Source organism: Triturus cristatus, chromosome 6 (genome assembly GCF_964204655.1).
Source record: "Triturus cristatus chromosome 6, aTriCri1.1, whole genome shotgun sequence".
Taxonomy (NCBI): Eukaryota; Metazoa; Chordata; class Amphibia; order Caudata; family Salamandridae; genus Triturus; species Triturus cristatus.
The window spans coordinates 95,402,207-95,423,160 of record NC_140589.1 but is presented as its reverse complement, the minus strand read 5'-3'; the positions used below and the strand labels follow the sequence as shown (position 1 = coordinate 95,423,160).

At 49.3% G+C, this 20,954-nt stretch overlaps 1 protein-coding gene across 3 annotated transcripts in view; it reads left to right on the top strand.

Moving 5' to 3' along the window:
- LOC146813821 (calpain-1 catalytic subunit-like) overlaps positions 1-20,954 on the top strand; it is a 701,058-nt gene that overhangs the window by 606,958 nt on the left and 73,146 nt on the right. For all 3 annotated transcript variants that reach the window (XM_085610275.1, XM_085610277.1, XM_085610276.1), the window contains one exon: positions 20,441-20,509. In XM_085610275.1, coding sequence (XP_085466401.1) covers positions 20,441-20,509 — 69 coding nt within the window. The remainder of the gene's footprint in view (positions 1-20,440; positions 20,510-20,954) is intronic.

Sequence of the window (20,954 nt, the reverse complement as noted above, 5' to 3'; positions counted from 1 at the left end):
CTTGAACACCGACAGTTGGCTCTGCACCATTCGAGGTCCCGGTCGAGGGGGAGGTGGAGGGACCGGTCTCGGAGCCACCACCATTGCGGTTCGAAATCATCGAAGTCTTCGCACTCGGGGACGGGTAAGTTGAAGCATGAGAAGAAGTCGAAGAAGCATCGTCGTTCTTCGACTTCTCGTCGGTCTGCCGACCTGATGCGGCAAGCGGGTGGTGCCACTCTTGCGGCTCGGCACGCGGAGCCCAAGGGTCGACTCCGAGCTTCCCTCCCTCTTTGGGACCCGGAGCGACCCCCGCCCAGATTCGTACCTTCTACGAGGCAATGCATGCCATCTTTGGGCAGGCCGACACTGCCGGCGCGCCATCGGGCCCCGCGGACTCGGTTGGGGGCCTAGGTCTTCGCCTCCAGCGGCTACGGCCCTGGCACCGCAAGCCCCCCTCAGATCCAGGCCTGGATCCGGATTGGCGCCGGTTGACCTTGTTACACCTCCACCAGCACCACTCCTTACAGCACCACTACTGCGGGGTCGGCGCCAGTCGGCTCACTGGCCGGCGCTGACCCCAGCCTCCATCCCGATGTGGACACCAAGCCCGACCGGACCTGTGTTGTCCAACGCCAGATCCGGTGCCGGGTGGGGTTTTTGTGCCCCTGTTCACTTCTGGGGTCTCTTTTCAACAACAGGGGCACCCAGAGGATGATGAGGAGGACTGGGAGGGGTCAGGTGACCCTTTAACTGACCAGTTAGACACTGAGCAGGACTGGAGAGAGGAACTGGGGGATGCCAGTAGTCTTGACACCTCTCCTGACCATGGCATGTTGTCTCCTTCTACCGTGGCTACAGAGCAGGGAGCGTCATACGCAGTGGTGTTGCGTAGGGTGGCCCGAGGCTCTCAACCTCGAGCTTCCTACGGTGGCGGTCAGGACTAACCTCCTGACAGAGGTGCTTGAATCGACTGCAAGCTCTTCGGAGCCCTTGCTGCCAGTTAATGAGGTCCTCACAGACGTCCTTTTGGGCACGTGGTCCAGGCCCAACACGAGGGCTCCCGTGGACAGGATGATTGCCCGACCCCATCGCCCAGCTCCGGGCGACCCCACTTTCCTCTCCCAACACCCCATCCCTGTGAGCTTGGTAGTTCAAGCTTCCACCTCCAAAAGCGCCCTCCCTACCGCTCCACCGCAAAGGGAATCCAAGAACCTGGACCACCTTGCAAGAAAATTTTCTCTTTCGTCAGTTCAGGACTGTGGTCCGTAAAAACCGCATGTCTCTTGGGCCGTTATTCACACTCAGTGTGTGATACAGTGGCGCAAGTCTGGCTCAGTGTCTGAAGGAGGTCCGGGCAGTGCTCTACCAGGCTGTTCCCACCGGGAGAGATGCAGCAAACACCGCCGAATCTCTGTGCAGGACCATTTCAACGTCGGAAGCGCTTCATCGCTATGCCTGCATGAGGTCCACTGGCTTTTCAGGGGATGTCCAGAACACCTTGATGGACATGCCCTTTGATGGCCGTCGCCTTTTTGGTGACAAAGCAGACAACGCCCTAGAGCGCTTCAAGGACTCACGGGCTACAGCCAAGTCCTTGGGCCTCTCCACCCATCCGGCACAGTCTGCTTTTCGTGGCTATGGAAGGCGTGCCTCGCTACGTCCCACCCAGAACCACAAGCCGCAGCAAGTTACCCAACTTTCGCGTGGCCGGGGATGTGGAAACAACCAGCGTGGTTCCGGGGGTCAGCGGGCGGGCAAGTCCACCAACCCCCCCTCTGCAGCAGCCTCCAAACCCTCCTAGTCCGATCTTTCAGGCCCATCAAATGCCAGTGGGCGGAAGGATCCGCCATCACCTCCCCCACTGGCACACCATCACGTCGGACAGGTGGGTTTTGTAAATACTCCGAAGGGGCTACTCCCTCCCCTTCGAGACTACCCCTCCAGCCATGCCACCACAATACCACCGCATGTTGAAGGATCATCTGGCCCTTCTCCAGTAGGAAGTTACAGCTCTCTTGGCCAAGGGAGCCGTCGAGCGCGTTCCTGTCCCAGAAGTAGGTCGTGGTTGTTATTCCCACTACTTTCTGCTTACCAAGAAGGACAAAGACCTGCGTCCTCTCTTGGACCTCAGGGACGTCATTCGCTTCCTGCGTAAGGAGAAGTTCAAGATGTTGCCACTAGCTCAGGTCTTGTCTGTCCTCGACCTGCAAAGCTGGATGGTAGCGTTGGACTTGCAGGACGCTTATTTTCACATCCCCGTCCTGCCGGCCCACCGACGTTACCTACAATTCACGGTAGGCAACAGGCACTTACCAGAGCACCTCGGGTGTTCATGAAAGTGATGGTAGTGGTCACAGCTCATCTGTGCAGATCAGGGGTTTCAGTCTTCCCCTATCTCGATGACTGGCTGTTGAAGGCGGGCTCGCCCCAGATAGTCGTCTCCCACCTCTAGACCAAGGCCGACCCATTTGCTGAAGTTCTCCATCATTGTGCCAAAGTCGCACCTGATTCCCTCTCAGAAGCTCCTCTTCATCAGAGCAGTTCTGGACACGCCGCGGTTTTGGGTCTATCCTCCCGAACAGCGAGTCCGGGATATTCAGTCTATGATTCTGATCTTTCAGCCTCTATCCCGGGTTTTGGTCAGAATGACCCTGTGGCTGCTGGGCCTCTGGCCTCCTGCATCCTGCTGGTTGATCATGCCAGGTGGCATATGCGGGCTCTGCAGTGGGACCTGAAGTTTCAGTGGGTGCAGCATCAGGGGAATCTTTCCGATTGTGTCCAGATCTCGGAGAGCACTGGCCAACAGCTGCAGTGGTGGCTTACGAACCAGGATTGGGTCAATGGCAGATCACTCTCCCTTCCCCAACCAGACCACACTTTGGTGATGGACGCATCCCTTTTGGGATGGGGCGGCCACATGGGAGAGGAAGAGATCAGAGGCCTCTGGTCTACGGCAGAGTCACATCCACCTTCTGGAGCTCTGGGCGATTCGTCTTGCACTGAAGGCATTCCTTTCCTCTGTCCGGGGAAGAGTAGTGCAGGTGTTCAAGGACAACACCACCGCCATGTGTTATTACAACAAACAGGGCGGGGTGGGGTCCTGAACCCTATGTCAGGAGGCCCTCTGCCTCTGGACATGGCTGGAACATCAGGGCGTTTCATTGGTGGTTAAATACCTGGCCGGTTCTCTGAACGCCACGGCGGATGAACTCAGCCGCAGGTGCATGATGGATCACGAATGGTGTCTTCACTCGGAGGTGGTGCAAGCTCTTTCAACAGTGGGGAGAGCCTTGGTTAGATCTATTCGCCACGAAGAGAACTTTCAATATAAGCAATTCTGTGCGTTGGAATCTCCAAGGCGGCACTCGCTCTGCCACGCTTTTCATCGCGAATGGAGTTGCGGTCTGTGTTAGGCCTTTCCGCCCATACCACTTCTGCCCAGAGTGCTGAACTGAAGAAGATCAGGCATGACCGGGCCCAAGTCATTCTTATGGCTCCGGATTGGGTACGAAGAGTCTGGTATCCCGAGCTGCTCAACATGGCCATTGATCCTCCGATTAGACTGCCTCTTCGAGAGGATCTTCTGTCGCAGCAGCAGGGGACGGTCCTCCACCCGAACCTGTCCAGTCTCCACCTCCTTGCGTGGAGATTGAGCGGCGCAGTTGACGTCTTTCGACTTGCCTCCTGAACTCTGTGACGTAATCTTGGCAGCCAGGCGTCCCTCCACAAAGACGGTATACGCCTGTAGGTGGAACAAATTTGTGGCAAGGTGCACAGCAAAGGCTGTGGTTCCCCTTTCTGCCCCTCTTTCTGAAGTACTCTTGTTTCGTCTCTCTTTAGCCCAGCAGGGCTCTGCTCTGGGCACTATCAAGGGCTATCTTTCAGCTATCTCTGCCTTTCTTCGGCTGCCAGATAAGCCTTCTCTTTTCAAGTCACCGGTAGTTAACCGTTTCCTAAAAGGCTTAACGCTTCTTTTTCCTCCAATCCCCTTCGTTATGCCTTAGTGGGACTTGAACCTTTTGGTAACCTATCTCATGTGTGCTCCCTTTGAGCCACTGCATAACTGTCCTTTACGCCTTCTGACTCTTAAAACTGCTTTCTAGGTAGCCATCACTTCTGCTAGAAAAGTGAGTGAGCTCCAGGCTCTTTATTCAAAACCTCCTTTCCTATCTGTTCATCCAGACAAGGTGGTTCTCCGGACCCGTCCATCCTTCCTTCCTAAGGTGGTCACTGCCTTTCACATTGGGCAGACCATTACTTTGCCCACCTTCTTTCTGCCGCCGCATCCTTCAAAGGAAGAAGAGAGGCTCCACCGTCTGGACCCAAAATGTGCACTCTCCTTGTATCTGGATCGCACAAAACAGTTCCTGGTGGATGATCCACTTTTTGTTGGTTACGTGGGTTCAAAGAAGGGTCCGGCTGTACACAAACGCACCATTTCTCAATGGGTCGTGTTGTGTATTAAGGCTTGTTACTCTCTAGATAAAAAGGAGCCTCCAGTCGGGCTACGCGCTCACTTCACCAGGGCGACGGCAGCCACTACTACCTTGGGAAGGGGAGTGCCTCTGAATGACATCTGTCAGGCAGCCACGTGGGCATCGCTGTACACATTCACCAAACACTTCTGCCTGAACAGCCAAGTCCGGAGAGACAGCTTCTTTGACCGTTCTGTTCTCCAGGATTTTCTGGTGTGATCTTGGTTCGCAGACCCACCACCGGAGTTGGTATTGCTGGGGTATCTAGTCTAAGGTAAGGAATCTATAATTAACGTGTTTCTTTCAGATGCACAAGTAACTTACCTTCGGTAACGATATATCTGTAAGAAACATTAGTTAGGTATAGATTCCTTACTGCCCCACCCATCCTCCCCGTTCTGCGATCTGATTTCTAGGGTTAAGGACATCCTTTCATGGCCCTAGTTTTTTGCACCAATGGCCAGTGTCTTGCATGGCTCTGCATTTCTGGCACAGAAAGTCGTGTACAGAACTGACGTCAGTGCGCGAGGGCAGAGTCTAAGTAGCTGCAGCGACGTCATCCGGGCGACCCCGACGACGGACGTGGAGCCAAAGGACGCCACCTTCCGACGCATATAGGTACTGGTGACGAAAAAACGTTCCGGATTTAGTCTGATGCCTGGGGGTAATTCTAAGGTAAGGAATCTATAACTATCTAATGTTTCTTACAGATATATCGTTACTGAAGGTAAGTAACTTGTGCATCAGGCAGTGACCAATAGGCTGGTTTGTCAGGTCAGAATGTGGGGTCATTTATAGGTCGAGCCTGGTCAGCGCATGCAGTGCTCTACGAGGCATGCTGTATTGGAGTATGGACTTGAAGGCCCGCCCACTCTCTGCCCATATTTGTCATTGGCTTGTGCCTTTGTCATTCATAAATGCTGGCTTCTGATTCGTTAAAAGGCTTGTTAGTCCCTCCTTAGTACCGCCTTGTCTTCATTTCTAGCCTCCAATGAGGACCTGCCCTTTCACTTTGGTTGTTACATGGTACATCTTCTCTGCCGCCATTCCCCACGCCCGGACCGGGACACGCCCACTCCGAGGCCACACACCCTCCTCCCGCCATATTTTCTTATTAATGTGCACTAAACGGAAGCTCAGCGGACGAGCACAGCGGGCGCGCAAATTGCGCGCCGAAGGCGCGCTTAAGGCAAGCTCGTCTGCGCTCGTCCGCGATCAGGCCGCGTCCGGGGCCGGTCCCCTACGCGACTCATCACCCATACCCCCACAACATACACTCGGATGGAGCTGATGTCTCTGAGACCTCCACTTTGTATGACCTGCCCCTGTCCTGCCTCTGACGTTCAGAGTCAGGCCTTTACTTGCTCAGTCTGCAAGTTCTCCCCCTCTGCTTCAGATCGTACCATCAGCACAACGCGCGCTTCAAATCTCACCTCCATACGTGATGCCCAGTCCTCCCTGACCCTTAGAGCTGCGTTAATCAATTGTAGATCATTGAGCAAACATGCCATCGATATTTGGCAGTCCCTCCGGGACAACAATTGGGATCTGCTCTTTTTAACCGAAACCTGGCTGAACGACTCTACCAACCCTGCTATCACCCATGCCTTACCGGAGGGCTATAGTATCATCTGCGCCAACAGACCCAATGGTTCACCAGGAGGTGGTGTCGCCTTAATCCATAATTCTAAATGGATGGTTACTCTCCCCTCATATGACCAAATCGATTGTATAGAAGGTTTGCCTTTCAGCATTCTAACCTCCCCGTCTTCCTCTTGTTCGGGAATTCTTATCTACCGTCCCCCCAACTCTAACACTGTTCACTTACCGGTTTTGGCGGATTATATTATTCAGCTCAGTACACGCTACGCTAACTTCACCGCTCTAGGTGATTTCAACCTCCATGTTGACAATCTACTCTGTCCACATCGCAATCTCTTCATTTCTACGTTAGCGGACTGTAACCTAGCCCAACTTATAACCCTACCCACGCACAAAGCGGGGCATACATTGGATCTGATCTGCTCCAACCTACCCTCTATTCAGGCGACCCCCCCTACCCCGGTCATTTGGTCAGACCATTTCCTCATTTCTTTTGAGATTGGCATTCCCTGCCACCTTAGACCCGCTATTACTCCCAAAATATCTGGCAGAAATTGGAGTCGAATCACCCCCGACTCACTCCTGGAACATTTCAAAAACACCCAACCAGGAATGTCATCTGACCTCGATCTACAGATTGACCACCTGGATGTATGGATAGGTCAGGCCCTTGACGCTCTGGCTCCTCTCAAACTCATTAAAACTCACAGGGCTGTACCCTCTGCACCCTGGTACTCCAATGAGCTCCGTCAGAAAAAGGCTTCGTGTAAATGTCTTGAACGCCACTGGAGACAGAACTACACCTTGGATAGTAAAATTACCTATAAAACAGCCCTCAAGGAATATCGTCGAATGATTGAGGAGCATAAGCGGGACTTTCTGGCCTCCAGAATCAAACTCGCCAACAATGGCGCTAGGGAGATTTTCAATATAGTCAGATCTTTTACAGACCCTAACGCGTTGACTCGCACTCAACCTGCCTCACAGTCGCTTTGTGATAAACTTTCACAATTTTTCGAGGACAAAATCGAAACCATCTATTCCACCTTCCCCACCTCCACAGCTGAAGGACGGGAAGAGGAACCCACAATTTTTCTGCCATCGTCGCCCACCTTCCTCGAATTTGCAGATGTCTCTGAGGCAGAGTCCTTGGCTGAACTACTTAAATGTAAATCAGGCTCCCCAAATGACCCTTGGCCAGCTAAGCAATACAAAAAACTTGCACCTCTACTTAATCCCCACCTGAATCTCATCTGGAATGATTCCCTCAGAACAGGCTACTTCCCTGCCAAATGGAAACTTGCCTCTCTGATTCCCATCCTTAAAAAGCCTAATTTGGATCCGGACCTTCCCAGCAACTACAGGCCTATCTCTCTCTTGCCTGCCCCAGCTAAGATCCTGGAGAAACTGGTGCACTCCCAGCTGGCGAACTACATTGAATCCAATGGGCTCCTCCACGAATCCCAACATGGCTTCAGGTCGGGCCACAGCACAGAGTCGACCCTCATTGAAATGGCTGACTCGGTGAGGTGGACGCTTGACCGAGGGTCGAGGGCGGTGTTAGTGCTGCTAGATCTCTCAGCGGCATTTGACACCGTCTCTCATAGGACACTGCTGGGGAGGCTGGAGGACCTAGGCTTGGGCGGCGCCGCTTTGAAATGGTTCTCATCCTACCTCTCAGACCGATCACAGCAGGTTTTCACCCCTCCCTTCACATCCCCCCCCAGACCACTCAAATGGGGAGTACCACAGGGCTCCTCTCTGAGCCCGCTCCTTTTCAATGTTTATTTCACCCCCTTGGCCAAGCTGATCGCCCAGACTGGGATTAAATCCACCTCCTATGCTGATGATATTCAGCTACTTTTTACTTTCAACACCCCTTCCACTTCTGTTTTTGACCCACTGAAATCATGCCTTCGAGACATTTCCAATTGGATGGACGCCAACTCCCTCCGACTCAATGCAGGTAAAACGGAGATTCCGTTCTTCAAATCTCCTTCTACCCTGGATCCCAGCCTATGGTGGCCTGTCGATCTGAGCCAAGCCCCCATCCCCAAAGACTCGGTCAGAAACCTAGGAGTACGCTGGGACAGCCACCTCAGCTTCAACACCCAGGTCCAAACAGTAGCAGCTTCCTGCTTCGCAAAAATCAGGACCATTAAACGGCTCATCAATTATTTACCAGCGGACTGCCGTAAGACAGTGATCCAGGCACTGATTACATCTCATCTCGACTACGCAAATGCCCTCTATCTTGGTATCACAGCAGGTCTCTGCCATAAACTTCAGACGGTTCAAAAGGCCGCAGCACGGCTGGTGGAGAAAGTTCCTGCTAGACATCATACGTCCCCACTCCTCCGTAAACTACATTGGCTACCCATTGCCAAAAGATGTGTTTTTAAAGCTATGACACTGGCCTTTCGAGTGTCCAAAGGCAATGGGTCAGCCCATCTGAAAAACACCTTGCGGCCGTATGTCAACCCCAGGACATTACGCTCCAATTCCTTATCCTTTCTGGTTTCCCCACGATTCAAAGGAGCTCGAGCAGGTGGAAAATCCTTTGAGGTCCTTGCCACTCAGTATTGGAACAAGCTTCCGCTTGCCTTACGCACCTGCCAAACTGAATCAGCATTTTGTAAATCCCTGAAGACACATCTCTTCTCTTCTTAACCCTGGCTTGCTATTTCCTCCGCTCTCTGTTTCCTGAGTTGCTAGCGCCGGGACGCCCCGTGGGGGCAGCTGTGCGCTTTATAAAATACACAAACACAAACAAACAACATCTTATTTAGTCTGTAAGAACTATTTTCTTTAAAGAGTTTCTACTACTGCAGACACTAAGGGCCTCATGTAGGAAGCCAAATACCGGTCGGTAACGGCCGATTTTCGGTAATTATACCGTTACCGACCGGTATTTTGGCTTTTGAGATGTAGGGGGAGAATTTCATGATTCGGTATTTACCGAATCGGTAAAATTACCGATTCGGTAAATACCGAATCATGAAATGGGATGTAGGGGGAGTGTGTGGTGGGTGTGGGGATTCGTTATTTACCACCAACTAAAGGTTGGTGGTAAATGACGAATAGGTGAAAAAAAGCATTTTTGTGCACGTTTAAGTGTGCAATGTGGCAGACATACATGCCCTTAGGGCATGTATGTGCGCCACATGTGCACACATGGCCGAATCAGGGGTGCAACAGGGTGTCAATGTGACACCCTGCCACCCTTGCATGTGCTCCCCCATTACCGAATCGGTATTTACCGATTCGGTAATGAGGCATACCTTCCCATCAATGGGAAGGTATGCCTCATTACCGAATCGGTAAATACCGATTCGGTAATTACCAAATTTTTCCGATTCGGTAATATTTACCGACTCATTACCTACATTGCATTTACCACTTCATAAATACCGAATCGGTATGATTCGGTATTTATGAAGTGGTAAATGCCAGCCCACCTACATAAGGCCCTAAATGATTTCCTGCAACATTCAGTGCATCATGCACGCTTTAACTTTCCGAGCAGCCCGGGACAATGACGGTCGCTTCTTTGAAATGCAATAGGTCTCGCATTTACAAGAGTTTGAGCTATTGGCATTGAAAATTACAATGTCTTTTATTTATATGTTAATTGTCAAAACAGAAATAAAATGCATTGGCATTTACAATGCCAATAGCCTAAACTCTCGCAAATGCGTGACCTATTGCATTGCAAATGCCTGTTATTAAAGAGAAATTATATTTTTGTCAAAGTTATTGATTACCCCTGCCCTAATTATGAATAGATAACAGTTCGGAGGTAAGTTACGTGGAGTAGACCACAGTGGCACCATGTTTCTTTTGCCTGCACCCCACGTAATGTAACCAAACTCACGGGTAAAATACATCTAGCCTATTTTCATAGTGCACCTGTCACTAAACTTGCAGCCCATTGGAGGTCTGATGCTACCCTCCTTCTAAGACATCAAGAGCCTAGTCCTTCCCGTGACTGATTGTCAGTGTTACCCGACCACCCTTTCCATAAATTTCCACTCCCATTCTGACTCTGATCTGTATGATATTTTCATTACAGAAGGTGCAGCCCAAAAATCTGAAGTCCCTTTTCCAATTCCAAAAACGTGCCATGGCACAAGAAGCACGTGCAAACATTCGTTGTGCCTCAGGGGCACTTTATTCAATATGCTTTCTCTGCTTTATCCTTCTAAACAAATTACACATCTTGAACCATGATCTTCCTCTCAGCCCATTTTCGATATGTCTTGTCCCTAGCCAAATATCTGTATGATGTGCATTCAGATTCTTTGAGTGCACTGTGCACGTTGACATCTTTGCCCACGTCTGGCGCCCGCTTGTTGCAGGTGAGGCGTAAGGGGTGCAGCATAATATTGTTTTCTGTCCCAGAAAGTCTGTGCTTGTGTGGCTATCTGAGATGAAGTACCTCACTCAGACTCCGAGGCACAGCCTCCTCAAAAGGGACAGGTTTATGAGTTCTTTACAAAGTAACTTCATAGATGACCTGTATGCATCTTCAAGGGGTTGGGAGCACCACCTCAGCATCACTCCGCACCAGCTCAGTACCATCTCAGCTTCACTGAGCTCCAGGGCATCTCCACTTGAGCACCACCTCAACATCACTTAGCATCTGTGTAGAACCATCTCAGCTATCAATCAATCTGGAAACTTATAAAGCACGACTACTTACCCTCGAGGGTCTCAAGGCGGTGAGTGGAGGAGGGGGGATCTGCGGTTCTGTCGAAAAGCCAGGTCTTGAGGTCCTTCATGAGTTGGGGCAGCGATGTTGATTGCCTGAGGTTCAGAGGCAGGGAATTCCAGGTCTTGGCAGCAAGGTAGGTGAAGGATCTTCCTCCAGTTGTGCTCTTGCGGATCTGTGGGATGGTAGCCAGTGCCAGTTGGGCAGAACGGAGATGTTTAGTGGGAGTGTGGAAGGGGAGGCGGTGGTTGAGATGTGCAGGTCTGGTGTTTTGGAGGGTTTTGAAGGTATTTTGAGAAGCTTGAAGGTGATTCTTTTGTTGACAAGTAGCCAGTAAAGGTCTCTCAGGTGGCCGGAGATGTGGTTGCTGTGTGGTATGTTCAGAATGAGTCTGACGAAGGCGTTCTGGATGGTCGGCAGTTGTTTTTGGAGTTTCTGGGTGGTGCTGGCATATATTGCGTTGCAGTAGTTGAGTCTGCTGAGGACGAGCTCATGGGTGACCATTTTCCTGGACTCGTGGGATTCTACTTGAAGATCTTACAAGTGAGGCAGAGAGCATGGAAGCAGGAGAATGAAACGGCGTTGATTTGACAGTTCATTGAGAGCGAGGAGACCAGGATGATGCCGAGGTTTTGTGCGTGGTCCGTGGGTGTGGGGGAATTCTGAGCGCTGTGGGCAACCAAGAGTCATTTCAGGCAGAGGGGGAGGAGCCCAGGGTGAGGACTTCGGTCTTGTCTGAGTTAAGCTTGAGGCAGCTGTCCTTCATCCATGTGGCGACTCCTTTATCTCATTGTGGAAGTAGCTCTTGGAGGCTGTGGGTTCATTTGTGGGGGAGAGAATTAGCTGGGTGTCGTCGGCGTAGGAGACAATGTTGAGTCCGTGACTTCTGACGATGGCTGCAAGCGGGACATTTAGATGTGGAAGAAGGTGGGCCTCAGGGGGAATCCTTGAGGCACTCCGCAGCTGATCTCTCTGGGTTCTGAGTTGGTGGAAGTTTGACTCTGCGTTCAGCCGGTGACGAAGGAGCGGACCCATTCATCATGGAATCTTCCGCAGAGGGTGTGGTGGAAGACAGTATCGAAGGCGTATGAGAGGTCCAGAAGGATGAGGACTGCAGTCGCGCCTTGGCCGAGGAGGGTGCGGATGTCATCCTTAGTGGCAACGAAAGCGGTCTCTGTGCTAAATTCCTGATTGGGTGATGTCCCGGATGTTGTTTGGTTCGATGAACTCAGAGAGTTGGGTGTTGGCTTTCTCGATGACTTTGACTGGGAAGGAGGGCAGAGAGACGGGTCTGTAGTTCTTGAGGTCTGTCGTGTCTGCAGAATCTTTCTTCAGCAGGGGGATGATCTCTGCATGCTTCTAGTCTTCTGGTAAGGTGGCAGACTCTATGAAGCAGTTGATGGTGTGGCAGAGTTCATATGCGATGGAGGTGCCGGCTCTTTTGAAGATGTGGTGAGGGCAGGGATCGTGGGGGCTCCGGGGTGGATGCTTTTTATGATCCTGAGGGTGTCGTCAGAGGTGAGTGTAGTTCAGTTGGTCAAGGTCTGCTGAGGGCTTGGTTGCGGGAGGGGTGGGTGAGTCTTGGGTTGCAAAGCTGTCATAGATCTCCTTGATCATGCAGTGGAAGAAGGTGGCGAGGTTTTCGCAGAGGTCTTGAGACAGGGAGATGTCTGCTGTCTCTGTGCTGGGTTTAGCAACTTAGCTGTCTTGCTTTACAATCCCAAATAATGGTAAAACACATGCAAATAATAATAAAACACTCAAGTCAAATAACAATGGAACATTCACAAGTCAAATTCAAAGAAATAGGACCGAAGAAAATAATAATATTGGAACATTCACAAGTACAATGCAAGGGAACAAAGCATGAACATGATAATGGACGTTTAATGCAAGAAACAAACCCTGGAATAAACACTGTCAAATGAAAGAACCAGATATAAAGAGCACAACATGAAAACATCATAGAGTAATTAAACTTACAGCTTATAAGCACAAAATAAGTAAAACAAATGCATCACCGAACGATCTGTCAACATTCTAGCCAGCTCAACTGGGAGCAGTCAGGCAGAAGTCTATATATAGCATTACACTCCGCTCCTTGACCTTTGACTCTGATAACATACGTATCTAAAATCAACTTTTTGGGTGAAAGTATGAATATAGAATTAGACACACATTAAACCAGTAACATAATAAAATAACTTATTACACCTAAAATAAATCATGCATATCTAATATTCACTCAGCTACAGAAATAAATGTGTGAGAAATACACAGACCATCAAACATGTTAACTTATTAATGCTCCTATTTTTATAGATGGCTAATCCTGGAACTTCTACCGTAGAAGCAGCTAAATGTATATATTCTGTCTTGGACAATAAATCAATCTCATAATAATAGACCACCATCTTCATCAAACTGAACTGTTTATCTTGTACTCTGGGTATGCAGTGCTGGATTTAATGAAAACATTATCAGCCCTAACCATTGTCAAAGTGCACGGCCCTCCTGTTATATTTAAAACGATATCCTTATACATATGTCAGTCAAAAGTACACTTGGAATCACCACTTTTATTATCAAGCTGAACTCATATTTCATTTTTAGAACCAGTCAGCAAAGACGCCAGTCTGCACTGTCAGGTTGCCACTTTGACGTTGGGGGCTCCTGGTTCCTCATGGCCCTACTCAGACACAGGCAATCACATGCCGGGCGGGGCATCCAGCGCACCAACACTTCACAGTATGATCTAAGAAAGAAACAAGTAAAACAATTCTTGAAAGCAAAATTTTTCTAAAAGCACATGTTCTCCTTTTCCTGTCTTTGATCTAATGACAAAGTATTGTCTTATCCATCTCCAGTGATCTCTGCTGGTTCTGGGGAATGATTTGTCCTCTGGGTTCTTGTTGGTGGAGCCAAACCTTCATTCCCCTCGCACAGTAAGAAGGGCTGGGCCAGTCCCCTTTCTGACTATCCCGCCATACACTGTTGAATAAGTACCCCCTCGATGATTTGGCATATGCCCAATGTCTGGTAATTGTCCTCTTTCCAACTGACCTTTCACTATATGTGGGACTGGTCTGTGTTGTGCAGGCTGACAAATAGGAATCAAAGTTATACAAGCACTATCAAATGCCAGGAACAAAAAGTGTCAAATGCAAGAACTAAATATAAAGAGCACAACATGAAAACATCGCAGAGCAATGAAACTTATAGATTATATACACTAAATAGGTAAAACAAATGCATCACCGAATGATCTGGCCAGCTCGACTCGAGGAACCCCTGACAGTCAGGCAGAAGTCTTGATCAGGACCCTCATAGTTCCCTGTGGCAACACGTTTGTTCCACAGCGAGCTCCCATCTAAGCGCCAAGATTTCCGACCTTTAAAACCTTCTACTAACGTGGAGAGAGACTTCTAGGAATTCACCTTCCCTTCATCAATTGCAAAACCAAGGCTGACCATACCGGTCTGTTCTAAGGTCAAGATGGAAGCTGAACGAATCTCTGTGTTTTGACTCTGAGACAGAGATGTACATTTCGCTCTGACGCTTTCTAATGCACAACCCACATGTTCTGTTCCAGCAAGGCTGTTTTGCTCTGTGCTGAGAAGAAATGAAAACATCATACTCTGAAGCTGCAAGAAGGCACAAATTTAGAGCACAAAATGATGATGTACATTCAAAATGGAGTCAGTTAAAACACATTGAGTTGCATGTCACCACAATCTCACAATACATATAAATGCATATAGCATTACACACGGCGAAGAGTTCTCTTCTGTTATGTGTGTTGGCATTGATTTATTCCTTGGTGGCTGCTCCCTTTGTTGTTTTAATGAGGCGGTGGTGTGCAGTGACAGCGGATCTGAAGCCTGCGTGGTCTGTCGTGATCTTGATGCTCCTCCTTCTTTTCTTGAGACATCTGCAGGTGCACCTGGACTCTTGGAGAGCGGAGGAGAACCAGCTTACTTTCTTGGTGGGCTGATTGCCTGAGGGTTTCCTGAGCGGCTAGTGTATTGGCGCAGTTGGAGGTGGTCAAGTCTGTCTTCATGCTTCCCTACGCGTTGTTTCATATGATCTAGTTGATTGTTAAGGATATCAGCATGGCATCAATAGTTTGAGACTGGTTTTGGCATCGACCACGAGCTCTCTGAGGTCGATATCCCCTTGGGTGGTTTTCTCGGCCTGCTCAGTGCCATCCACTGCCGGCAGATCTTGGTCAGCCTGTCGAGTGTAGCTATTGCCTTCAAAGACAAGTTTAGGTTAGCATGTGTACTTCTTGCCCATGGCTGCAACTCTATGTGAGGGGACACAGAGGTGACGGTGTCAGTAGGAGCCTAGTGGGTGGTAGAGGCATCTGAAGCATGGTAAGATGAGGGCCAACAGCAGTGATAAGGTTAGCAGGATAACTACAATCCCCACAAGCTGACTTCAAGCAAGTGGTCTAAGCGCTTTTTTCCTGAGGCTAGACTATGGCAGTGCTACACTCTGTGGCCTCCCCAACTATACCTTGGCCCCACTAAGGGCTTCACTGAATGCTGCGGCCAGATTGGTTACGGGTACCAAAAGAAACTAGCACATCTCCCTAGTCTTAAAACCCCTAAATTGGTTGCCCTATGAAGCAAGAATTCAGCTAAAGATTGCCTGTCTGTCCCACAAAGCCCTCCATTTGAAAACCCCCAGTGATCTAGCGCAAAAGCTGGAATTATCCAGAAGGGTAGACCTTCTTGGAGTGCTAACTCTCTCCTCCTGAAACCACAGATCTTTCGCAGAAAGAGAACGTGTCCCCGAACTTTCTACGGCTCTGCGTCTGAGATCTGGAACTCTCTCCCACCGGAAATACGCATAATCTCCTCCAAGGTTGCCTTCAAATTGGAAGTAAAAAGATTCCTCATTAACAAGTTCCTACCTTAAAAGGGTCTCAGATCGTCTGCTCTAATGCTTTGGACTTCTACCCTAAGTCCTGCATTGGGTGTTATTCTTCTTTACTAACCACTTGCTCCCCTCTCAGTTCGCTATGTACCAGTTATTATCTTACCCTTGTTGTCCCCTTTCGATTGTTACCCTTTCGTTTGGTATGCATATTTGATTTGTTTGGGTTGGTATTTCTTTTGATGCCTGTACTGCAACTGTTACCTCCTTTTCCTAAAATTGTAAAGTGCTCTGATATCCTTCGGGATCATGTTCGCGCTATATAAAACCTTATATATGAATATATAAATATACCGGTGGCAGAAGTTTATCTGTGACCAATTCCGAGCCCTACCACTACTCGGAATGTTGGCCTCCATAACGGCGTCCACACCCTCGACCACGGGTAGAGAAAAACAAGTGTCACAATAGCTGTGGAAACAGGGGTTTAAGCTTCCCTGTCGCAGCGCCACCTGGGCCCCCAATGAGATCTCGAGGCAAGCAGAAAGGCTGGTCTGAGTAGTAGAGTGGCTAAACGATCTCAGAGTAGCACAGTCAATGTCAAATAAACTTGGCACTCAAGCCAAGCAATGCCAGCGCCTGTAGTGAGAAGGCCAGCAGGGGGACGGTCACAGCCACTGACTGCTACCAGGGAGAATCAGCCTATCCCACGTGGTCCCAGCGCCATCCATCTGATACCATGCTCTATGTAGGGTTAGCAGATATTGGGCCTGTTTTAATGCAGTCAATCATTCACTCTGAAGGCGAGGCAGGCCCATCAGAGCCAACCGCAGGCCCAGAACGTTGTTCCCAGATAAGGGCAGGTCACACGCTCCTCATTGGGCCACAGCGGCAAGTCTACAAGTTACAGGACCCGCATCCGCCTGAGGGGACAGGTCATTTGGGCCGGTCAGTAGATGCCCCACTCCTCACAGTTCACTACCGGGCTCACAGAAAAGGGCACACACGCAGGCTCAGTAGTACCTGCTCAGAAAGGCCGCAACCCGGGCAGGCCAACTTCAACCCAAGCCTGTGACTCCTAGACACTGCAGCAGAGCGAAGCCACAAGCCCGGCTGCAGCTGCCCCAATGGGTTCGGGGACCGTGGCAGTGAGTAGATGCAGCAATGGAACTCCTGGAGCGAGAATTTAGGCAGCATAATGTATTTGTCTGGCAGAGCTCTCTCAGAAAGCGGCCATCTTGCAGTCCGGCTAGGCTCTGGCCCTTCTTCTACACTTTTTAATATCAACCCAGGATCTTAAGCAATGTCAAGCCCAATAACAACTTCAGCTTCTCCTCATTAAATACCACAGTCATAAAACAACTTAAAAATTACCATATCACACCACACAATTTCGACAAAACACTACAAGCAAAACATAAGCAGTTGCAATGCGCAGCCTATTTATACTGACTCCTCCACTGTTACAAGTGTGTCCCGAACTGTCGAAACTCCTCCGGTTCTCCAATTCAAGACATGGGCTTTAGGGGTTCGGATTTGGTTTGAAAGGTCTAAAATATGCTACACTAACTCCCTCTGCATCAGTAACCAACCATGCAACATGCTACCATCTTGCTGGTGTGCAGAAAGCTGTTACTATTTCTCACCTGAAAGATCTTTTTGGCTGACTGAGAGGCAAAAGGAAGTTGGCATTCAAATAAAATATTTAATACACGTGTATTCCATTTGGCCAAACAATAAGGACCAGGAATCAATAAGTTAATTGGGTTTCTTACACATTTAAATCAATCTAATAGTTGCAAAAATTAAGAACATATTATCAATGTAAAGAAACACGACCAACAAATTAAGCCGTTGAAGTAGGCTCCGACTCGATAGCATAAAGCATATAACAATATCAGTCACATATATATATATTGTAGGAAGCTGGCTCCTTATATACTATACCAAAGTGAGGTATAGTGTGCACAGAGTCCTATGGAATCCAAAGGTAGGCAGAGGTAAAGTTAGATAGCACCTCACTCTCTATTTGTGGTAGTGTGGTCGAGCAGTAAGGCAGTATCAGAGGACAGTGTTAAATGAATTCACACACTCAAAGACTGAATCTCAAACCAATTGTTTTTGTAGGAAAACATTCTTTTAGTTATTTAATTTTCTAGAACCAAGCAAGTCTTGCACAGGTAAGCAATAAATACTTTACAGTAGTAATGCAGTTTGTAAACAGTTGGAATTGAAAACGTATATGCACTTTGTTTTGACTTACAGTATGGTTGCAGAGAAATGCAATACTTGGTAAATACAGTACAAAGACTTGAATGGGCTTTTCAGTAAAATTACAGGTAAGTTACTTTGAGATTACTTTTCTTACTCAGAGTAGTATACCTGGATACTACTCTGGGACATTTCCTGTAAACAGATAAGTAAAATCGTTTTGTTAGTTAGTGCAATTTTAAAGAATTTCTTAAGGTTTTCAAACTCCACACTTGGAAATTTTCCAAGAAAAACAGTCATTGTTATCCTATGGAGAAAAAGAGTGTTATCGGTTTTGAGGTAAGTATTTGGTAGTGGGAGTTGAGGATCAGGGGGTAGACTCGGGGGTCCCCCAGGGTCAAGGATGCACTCTAGTTACACCCTCAGCAGCTTTAGGGCGACCGTGTGGCGAGTGCTGAGGCCCAATTTTATCCAATGGGGGATAGCGGGCCCCCAGTTGGTGGCTGCTGACTAGCAGGCCACTTGGTTGTGGGAGCAAAGCTCCTGTACTTTAGCTCAGGGCAAATGGGGAAACAAAGTAGCACCAAAGGTGCACTCTCAGTGGCACTAGGGCGGCTGGGTGCAGGGTGCTGTTTCCACGTTGGGCGCCCTGTTGTTTTCAATGGGAAACCTCCAGTTTGCAAAGGCACTGCAGGCTTGGGGACGAAGGTCTTCTAAGTGCGTCCACCACTCGAGAGGTAAGTTGGGAACTTAGGGGTTGGTTAGGCACCGTGGGTTTGGGCACCCAAGGCCGTGGGGTGTCGGGTGCAGGGGTGCCTTTTGGGGTCGGATCTTCTTACCAGCTCCTGGTCGTGGTTGGGGGACCTTCTGGATTTAGCCTGCAGGTGTTTGCTGGCGGCTTGAGGCAAGTCAGGGGTGACCTCCTCATGGTGTTGGCCCACTCACGCTCAGGCTGTGGATGGCGGGTGCAGAGTAGGGCGGATTCACGGTGTCCGGCCGGAGCCAGAGGTTGCAGATGAAGCGATCCGGTGTTCACGGGAGACAAAGTCTTTGTAGTTGAAGGCAGGCAGGTCCTCTGGGGTTTTCGAGGTTGCTGGCTGCAGGACATACCGGGATTTCGCAGGAGCAGGTTCAAGGTGGAGATAGGCCGGTAGGGCTGGGGCCAAGTAAGTGAGAGTCTTCCTCTTGTTAGCTGCTGCACGGCTGTTCAGTCCTTCTTCTTCTTCTCCTTGTAGTTTATTCTTGCATGAGGAAGCAAGGTTCAGGGGTGCCCCTAAATACTAGATATAGGGGTGTTAGAGGTAAAAGGCAGGGACCAATGGGTCCCTTCCCTGAGGTGGGTACACCCCCTATTATACCGCCCTCCAGTAGGAGGGGGGCATGAGCCTGTCCCTGGTTGGCTGAGTCTCCCCATCTGCAAGATGGTGGGGACTGAGAGTTTTGCTTCACCTCGCCTCCCCCACCTGAGGGGTGGAGTTGGCAGAGGTGGGCATACCTCTCTTCCTCAATTGTTTTTTCCGCCGGTTCTCCCGCCCAAAGTGGGGGTCAAAAGCAGTGGGGAGCAGTTGCTGAAAGCAGCAACTGGCCTGGGGAAGCACACAAAGGCGGCAAGCCTTTGAAGCTTCCCCTTTGTGAACCCTGCCCATCCTGGGGGAGGAGGCTTGGCACCTCGTCCCATAATGTGCATTCTTTCAGGCCCGAGAGAGCAGCAGGCTCTCGACCCAGGAGTCCAGAAGCATGTCTGGGGATGGCAGCTGAAAGCAGCCACTCAGCCTGGACACTAGTGGTAAGTTAGTTTTTAGGGGGCATCTCTAAGAGGCCCTCTGTGTGCATTTTTCATTAATTCCCACACTGGCATCAGTGTGGGTTTAATGTGCTGAGAAGTGTGATACCAAACTTCTCAGTTTTGAGTGTAGCCATTATGGTGCAGTGGAGTTCGTAATGGCAAACTCCCAGCACCATATACTCTTAATGGCAGCACTGCACTTACAATGTCTAAGAATGGACTTAGACACTGTAGAGGTACAGGGCTCATGCACCTGTACCCTCACCACTGGTATAGTGCACCCAGCTAGAGGGTTAACTGATCTATGCCAGGGCAGTAGGTTGTAGGCATAGCACACAGAGATGTGTGCCATGACGACTCTTCACTTTGTTCTGCACCAAAACATGCAGCCTGCAAAGGCAGTGTGTGAGTGTAAGGGTACAGGACCTCTAAGGTTGGCACAATAGGTGCTGCAGCCCTTAGAGTCCTTCTCTGGTCACAGTGCCCTGGGTACCTGTGGTACTATTTACCAGGGGCTGACCTGTGGCCAGAGATGCAAATCGGGTTTAGGCTTCAATGCAGTTTTAGGGAAAGAACATAGCACATGGGTACCTGATTAGCAGGAGCCCAGGGCACACTCAGTCGAAGTACATCAGCAATTCAGCAAAAAGTGAGGGTAACCATGCAGAAAGAGGGCACTTTCTCACATATATATATATATATATATATATTAAAAACAAGTTTTTTTCAAGTTACTCAGCTCCTCCCTCCAAAACATGAATAAACATTTTCCTTAGTCAGATGCCTCCACAGAAAGACGTCAACGCCAAGCTGGGTCTGATGGAGTTCCATATTCTGTGGAAGAAGGTGCAGAAGTGGCTGGTAAGTTGGCTGGCACCAGTAATCCTCTCACTTTGGAGTCAGTGAAAGAAAAGTAAACACCAATCTCCATACTAAAAGATTGAACAGCAATGTGTCTGAAGACATAGGCAGAATTTTTTTTTTTGGGTCCTCATCTCACCATTTAAGCCTCTGTGGGTCTTATGAAGCCGCTATAACGATCTGTGGGCCTCCCGGCTTACCACATCCCTTTTTTATAAGGGAGCTTGGTGTAATCATAGGACCAGCTATATTAATCTTAAGTTACGACCCCATCTCATAAGAGGATGCCAGATGTTTATTGGCTTATCCTCTACACCTTCATATTCGAGTCGGGCCATAGCAAACGTGGCTTTAAGCCAGGCCTCCCTTTTCGGCGATAGGAGGTCTTTCCATTTCTTGCAAATCTCTCTCAATGCCCATTGGTCTCAAAGGGCTTCAGCTCCCC